This window comes from Morus notabilis, unplaced genomic scaffold (assembly GCF_000414095.1).
Source record: "Morus notabilis unplaced genomic scaffold, ASM41409v2 Scaffold511, whole genome shotgun sequence".
Lineage (NCBI taxonomy): Eukaryota > Viridiplantae > Streptophyta > Magnoliopsida > Rosales > Moraceae > Morus > Morus notabilis.
The window spans coordinates 258,441-266,276 of record NW_010366479.1 but is presented as its reverse complement, the minus strand read 5'-3'; the positions used below and the strand labels follow the sequence as shown (position 1 = coordinate 266,276).

The following is a 7,836-nucleotide window of genomic DNA, read 5'->3' as shown; positions in this document are numbered from 1 at the left end:
AGAAATTATAATATATATATATATATATATAAATATATTTGCTTGTAGAGTTGTAATGTGTTTATTTAATTCCTTTTCTACATCTTTCTGTGCCACTTTTATTATTACTGAGAGAAACAAACCCAAGTGAAGACCTCCATGGTGCTCTTTTTTTTTTTAATTTTCTTTTTAAAAAAATTTTTTTTTTCTTTTTTTTTTCCTCTCAAAGATTCCGCAGCTAAAAAGTAAATAAATAAATAAATAAAACCAAAATAAAAAAAATATAAATACATTTCTTGAGATTGACAAGCAGATCCCTCCCCCACCGAAAGAAATTAATAAATTCACCATATACCCCATCTGCATAAAACCCTTAGAGAATTCACCATCCTTTTCGGGATGATGATGATGATGATTTATTACTTTTAATTTTATTTATTTATTTATTTTTCATTTCTTTGGCTTTGCGAGCGGAAAGTAATTCAAAGAAGGACGTCAACAAGAAGAACCGGGCGAAGAAGAAGAAGGAAAGCACCAAGAAATTAAGGAAAAAGGATTGGAATTATTACAAACAAAGAGTCTGTCTGGCCTATATGCTGGGGGACTCGAGCAGTACAGCTTTGGGCAGCTCCTCCGGCGATGCTTCGGCCGCAGCGGCAGAAGCACCGCCTACGGAGACTGCCCATGACGGCGGCGGCAGCGGTGGCGGCGGCGAAGATGAGAGAATAAGAGGTGAAGAATTAGGCGACCGGAGTTTCGGCGGAAACAGGTGGCCTCGGCAGGAAACTATATCGCTTTTGAAGATACGCTCAGATATGGATGTAGCTTTCCGAGATGCAAGTGTTAAAGGTCCATTGTGGGAAGAAGTTTCCAGGTGAGAATATATATATGTAGATACATATTTTTGTGAATATGTGTATATACATACATACACACATATATATATATACACACACACACACACACGTATATGTTTAAGTGGATTCAAGAAAAAGTATATATGTGTACATACGATGTTTTGGTGGGGATATGGGATTAAATCTGAAAATTGAGCTAGTTTTCTTTTGGTTCATGGAGTTGAGATCTATGAACTGAATTATTCTTTCTTCTTTTGGGTTTAATTTCTAGCTTTCAAATTTTGTTCTCCAAATCTTGTGAGTGTTTTTCTGTTCTTTCTTTCTTTTCTTTTCTTCTTTTTTTTTTTTTAAAGCTGCTTATAAATTACTTGAAATGAGTGATTTGATCATCATCATCAGAAAGAAAGAAAGAAAGAAAGAAAATTGAGTGAAGTGTATATGCTAGGTAGGTGATATGGTGTGCGTGTAATTTGGGAGGTCGTTTTAATTTCCAGAATTTACTTTATTTTTTCTTTTTACTTTTTTTTTTTTTGTGTGTCCTTCTCTATTATTCCCAGAGAGAATAATGGGTTGATGAATAAGTTCTATCTACCAAAATGAATTTTGTTTTCTCTTTTTCCCTCTCTCCCATCTTGTTCAGAACTCTCTCATTCAGTTTTCAAATTATAGAAAAGTAGGGAAGATAAAAAAAAATACAAAAAAAAAAAAAAGAAAATAAGGAGGAGAATAAATTCTTCTCAAGTTGGGCTTTGTTCTATAATTTTTTCATGAGAGGTTACTTTCTTCATCAATTCATTGTCTGTTAAAAACTGTGTAAATAATTACACATCCATTGTGTACTTCCTTATCAGTCCCTTTTGTTTCTCTCCTTCCTACCAATTCCATCCCAAAACGAACAAAAATAAATAAATAAATAAAAGAGAATATCTTCTCAACCAATTCCTTGTTTTCGTTACCATAATTTAAGCTTATTTTATGCGCAAATGTTTGCACACACAATTTGTTTTGTTGCTGAATTCATGGGAGGGTCGAAAAACAGCATTTAACTACAACTCTAACTCCTCCATTCTTCTATCATTCATTTAATATATCTTTCTTTCTATCCTTTGTTTTTCTTTTCACACACATATTCTCTTTTCCTTTTCCTTTTATCTTTATTATTCCTTAAAAAAACAGGAAGCTAGCGGAGCTTGGTTATCATCGAAGCGCCAAGAAATGTAAAGAGAAATTCGAGAACGTGTACAAGTACCACAAGCGAACTAAAGAAGGCCGGTCCGGCAAAGCCGACGGCAAAACCTATCGGTTTTTCGACCAATTGCAAGCTCTCGAGAATCAACCCTCGCCATACTCATTACCGCCGCCGCCGCCGCCGCCGCAGCCCGCGGCCGCAGCTGCCACAACGACGCAGCCGAAAGCTCAAGCACCTGCAATGCAGGCGGCGACGACAACGACGATAGCAACAGCGACCCCGGCAATGTCCGTTAGTATTTCGCCATTACACAACAGTACTGTTCCATCAGTAAGTAATACGACTGCTACTAATATATCTTCTCAAGGCACAATGAACCTCACATTCCCATCACCTCCTTTCCAAGCTGCACCAACAAACCCTACCATCAATTTCCCAACTCCACCACCAGTGCAAGGCACCGCTCCGACCCCGACACCGCCGCCGCCATTCCACAGGATCTCGGCTGATCTCATGTCGGAGTACTCCACGTCATCGTCGACATCCTCGGATGAAGAGCTCGAGGAAGGAGGCGGGAGGAGGAAGAGGAAGAGGAAGTGGAAGGACTTCTTCGAGAGATTAATGAAAGAAGTGATCCATCGGCAGGAGGAATTACAGAAAAGGTTCTTGGAAGCCATTGAGAAGAGAGAACACGACAGAATGGTGAGGGAAGAGGCATGGAGAATGCAAGAGATGACGAGGATCAACCGGGAACGCGAGATTCTCGCGCAGGAGCGGTCCATGGCCGCCGCAAAAGACGCTGCGGTCATGGCATTCTTGCAGAAGATCTCCGATCAGCAGAATATTCCCAATATTTCGATACCAAACCCGACGCCAACTCCGACTCCGGCTCCTCCTCCTCCTCCTCCGAGTTCAGGTCAAAACAATACTACTTCTATTACTCCAGTAATATCGATTCAAACACTGCAGCCGTCAGCACCAGCACCAGCAGTACTAATACCTGCTCCTACTCCAGTTGCTCCGGTTTCGGTGTCAGCACCGATGTCGCAATTAGCGACCATCGACGTCCCGAAACCGGACAACAACAACAACAATAATAATGCGTTGGCCACGACCACGCCCATGACGGCGGGGATGGGCGGTGCGAGTTCATCGCGGTGGCCGAAGGTGGAGGTACACGCGCTGATAAAGCTGCGGACGGATCTGGACGCAAAGTACCAGGACAATGGGCCGAAAGGGCCGCTTTGGGAGGAGATATCGGAGGCGATGAAGCGGGTGGGTTACAACCGGAGCGCGAAGAGGTGCAAGGAAAAGTGGGAGAACATAAACAAGTACTTCAAGAAAGTGAAAGAGAGCAACAAGAGAAGGCCTGAGGATTCCAAGACTTGTCCCTACTTTCACCAGTTGGACGCCTTGTACAGAGAGAAGAGCATGAAATTCGACCCCACCATCAGTTCCACTACCACCACCAACGACAATATCATGAGTACGGCTACTGCTCATCATCATCATCAGCATCAGCTTCATCAGTTCGGGAAGTCCGAGATCAACGTCGTGCCGCTTATGGTGCAGCCCGAGCAGCAGTGGCCGCCTCCGCCGCAGCAGCCGGGGAGTTCTAATCAGCACGAGTCGGCGGAGAGCGATCAGCCGATGGACCGGAACGAGGAGGAAGATGAGGAAGATGACGACGAGGACGAGGACGAGGACGATGAAGGCGGAGATAACTACGAATTGGTCGCCAACAAGCCGAATTCTGTGAGTAATGTTTCAGCTGAGTGAGTGAGAAGATTGATAATGAAGAAGAAGAAGATGATGATGATTGACGAAGAAATTGAGTGAGAAGAATGGCCAAGTCATAATTTTCCGGCGGATCATAGAACATGAAGTTGAGGTACTGCTGTAAACGACATGGAAAAAAAATTATACGGCAAAGATATTCAAAAAAAAAATGGAATACATGGGTTTGGGGTGGTTCTTTTTTTTTTTCTAAAAAAAAAAAAAATTGTAGCATATAGTCAGTGAGATTATATGTTTATTTTTATAATTAATTAATTTTTTTCTAAATAAATAAGTACGGGATAGAGGGAGAGAGCGGGGGTTAATTAGACTCCAAAGAATAAAGAAAAAATGAAAGAGAACTAGTGTTGTATTTTTTTTTTTTGGTTCATCGTGGTGTAAGTGTGAGAAATGGTTTATTAGCCTTTGTTTTTAGTCTTTTTTGGGTTATTATTATTTTTTGTTTTTTTACCCAATCTTGTGATAAATCATTCATTGAACCAAAAGAAGGTATTGGTTAATTTGTTGTTCTTAATTTGCTATTAATTTTTAACGTCTGAACTTAGCATTTATGCTGCAATTATTCAGTATATTTTTGTAGTTGTACAATTTTAAGCAATAAAAATACTGTATTTGATTTTCTCGTTAAAAATTGACAATACACTTTGCACATCAATTATTATATTATTAAAAGAAATGGACGTATGTTCTGTCCTTCTTACCGAGGAGAACTTAAATTCCAGATCTACAATACAAACAACTTTACAGAACTTTAAAGCAAAAAATAAAAATAAAAATAAAAATAAAATAAAATAAAATAAAATTATGAGGGCTCTGAAAATTTAGTGCATTACAGCTTAAAAAATGGGGGGAGGGGACAATAAGGTAAAGCCCTTTGTAACAGAGGGCTACCCACAATATGCCAACATCACATGCACTGATGGACCCTTCAATAGGGTCCACCAAAAGGGAATCTTCGAAGTTCTTAGACTTTATTATATGTATATATATATATATATATCTGTACGTGTCTTCTGATTTACAATAAATTCATGGATGTGAGTACCAGAAAGGCCCTGTTTCTTTTTTTTTTTTTAATTTTTTTTAATTTTCAATAAGATCAAAGAGAATTATTCTGTTCGAGTAAAAAAAGAGAAAGTTCTATTATTTGCCGTATACATATAAAAACGTCATTTTTTAACGTTTAGGTTTTTTATTTGAATTCGTTAGTTTTGTATATTGTTTGATAGTCTTTGTATTTGATTGCATATCTCCACTGATAATATGTATTAATGCTGACCAAAGAAATAGTTTAAACTTTATTAAAATATAATAACGATGATATTTTTTCTAGTACCCTAAAAAAATAATTCTCCCTGCTTGATTTTGACGTGAATATCAAAGCAAATGCAACTAAAATGCAAAAAGGGAGCACAAGTTGGTATTTTGCTGATTTTATAAGTTGGTCTCCAACTTTTCATCCTATATATATATATATATATATATATGGTTTTCATGTATTTCTAAATGTTTGGTAATTAGTGTACTTAATTTGTCCCCGTTTTCTTTTAATTTGATTGTATATGCATTAAACATGAGTTTAGTTTATTACATAATGATTAAGGCGCTGGAACATGAAATACAATCATATACATCCAGATTTTTCTTATGGTATATATCGAAATCGGTGTTAGGAAAGGGAAAAGGAGAGTTTAATTAATCAGTTGATATAACGAATATTAATCAGTTGATTTTCTTTTTCTTTGGTAATATAATGAATAAAGAAAATTGTACTGAAACGAAATATTCCAATGAATGCTTTCATATGGAATAACTTGTACGTATTAAATGTTTCTTTTCTATGATAAAGCAGACGAGAACATGTATATGTACGTATTACATCTAGATCTATTTGTCGGTCTTTTTTTAATTATTATTTGACAAAAGTTTACTGATTAACATTTACGATCTATCTGCAAAATATTTTGAAAACGTAATGGAATTTTGACTTATTTAATTGACAATATATATTGAATATATGGCGATCAACACAAATTTAAGATGTGTATATGGTTCTTTCATGCATTTTTTTCTTGTCATTAATTATTTTATTTCCACAAATTGCAAACACGAATTTTTATTTCTTTTTTTTTTTAAGAAAATCCGAATTTCGATACATTATATACATATTTAACATTTTTCATAGTACCATGTCTAATGCAAATAAGGGTTAATTATTTTTTATGTGCCCGTAAAAATTTCTATAAGCGACTTAATTTCAAGACTTGATCTAGCTGCGAAACGAATTATAAGGTATTCTTTAAAGAAATTATGAGTGCACAAGTAAACTTCTTAAATCAACAACATTGATGAAATTTCTGTAGTAGTACATTAATTTCTGAGACCATAGTAAATACCATTAAAGTTTAACCTATTTATAATTCTATGGGAGTTCTAATAGGATGTTTGGTAGAGGGATTCGTTTCCTGATTCGAATCATGATTCATGGTTCGCTACAGTATTTTCTCTCACAAAAAATTCATGTAAATCAAAAATGGTTCAAATCACATGGTTTGAATCCTCCAACCAAACGTTTTTGTGAATTAAGGATGTTGTCCCACAGATTAAGACTGGACCTAGGGATGGGAATAAATATTCTGTTACACTGCCACAGTCTTAGGACATAAAAGCTAATGTTGCTATCACATATTACAAATATGCACCAAAAGTTCTCTACCTTCACTCATCTAAGGGACAGCATCCTTCTCTAATTCTTTGACATATTACCCACCACGGCACCACCCATTTGATTCTCTTTACTCTTTACAACAGAATATTTTGACACATTCACAGACACACACACACACATATATATATATATATATATTGATAAACACAAAAAGGAAAAAAAGATCTAATGAAGTATATTATGGTAAAAGCTGCTCTTTAAATCTGCCTACACTTGATATCATGAATTTTCTAATTTCATAAATTAGTTTATTTACTGGCTTTCAAAACAAATTTATTTACTAAATAAAAAATAACAAATGTTAGGTAAATTAAGAAAAGGGTAAAAGAGGATATTTACTAAGTGAACAAATACAAAATAAATAAATAAATAAATAAATAAAGATTTATAAGTAAATAAATGAGTTAATTGAATAAATTAGAGAAGTTTTGAGGAAAATTAGAGATTAGCTAAGATAAGTAAATAAAAAGTTAAATATAGGATATTGGCCAAAAAATGATATATCAATTATAAGATATTTACTTATCTTAGATTAACTAAGACAATTAAATAACAGGTTTACAAAGAAAAAAGAGTCACTAAAATACCTAAATAAAAGAATTTTCTTGACAAAATAAAAGATTTACGAAGTAAATAAAAACTAACAATAAAACATATTCAATATACTAATTAAATGAAATATTTACTAGGTAAATATAGGTAAGTAATAAATTTATTAAGTAAATCCTATATTTAACAGTTAAATCCTTTATTTGCCAAGTTCACATAATTTTTTTTAGCTAGTAAACGAAGGATTTACTGAGTGAATAATGGATATATAGAGTTAAATAATTATATGGTAAACAGAACATTTGCTCAGTAGTAAATCTAACATTTATCAGATTACAATATTTACTATGCATTTATCAGGTATTCTTTATTTACCACGATCATATATCGTTTTTAGCTATAAATACGCGATTTACCATAGTTAAATTCAGATTTGAGTTGTTTGTTTTATTTTAGATTTATAAGATAAATCTGATAAATAGTTGGTTGTTAAACATTTTGTGATTATCATTATATTTTGAAAATTATCTTTAGAGAATTATATATATTTTTTTTCATTTATCTTAGAATTATTATGATTGAATGTATGTTTATCTTTGCATTATAAAATAGTATTTTTTTAAAAAAAATTAGGAACTAGATTTTATTTTAAATGATATTTACATTATAGGTTTTGGCTCCTATAAATTATAGAGTTTTTATGCTAAGTTTTTATTTTTTAGAGGTAAATCATCATT

General features: G+C 34.3%; 1 protein-coding gene across 1 annotated transcript; it reads left to right on the top strand.

The window, feature by feature from the left end:
• Window positions 1-220: 220 nt before the first annotated feature.
• LOC21400858 (trihelix transcription factor GT-2) lies at window positions 221-3,993 on the top strand. Its single transcript, XM_010110340.2, has 2 exons — window positions 221-853; window positions 2,013-3,993. Exons 1-2 carry the CDS (start codon window positions 573-575, stop codon window positions 3,802-3,804), a joined length of 2,073 nt encoding a protein of 690 aa, XP_010108642.1. The 5' UTR covers window positions 221-572; the 3' UTR covers window positions 3,805-3,993.
• Window positions 3,994-7,836: the final 3,843 nt, after the last annotated feature.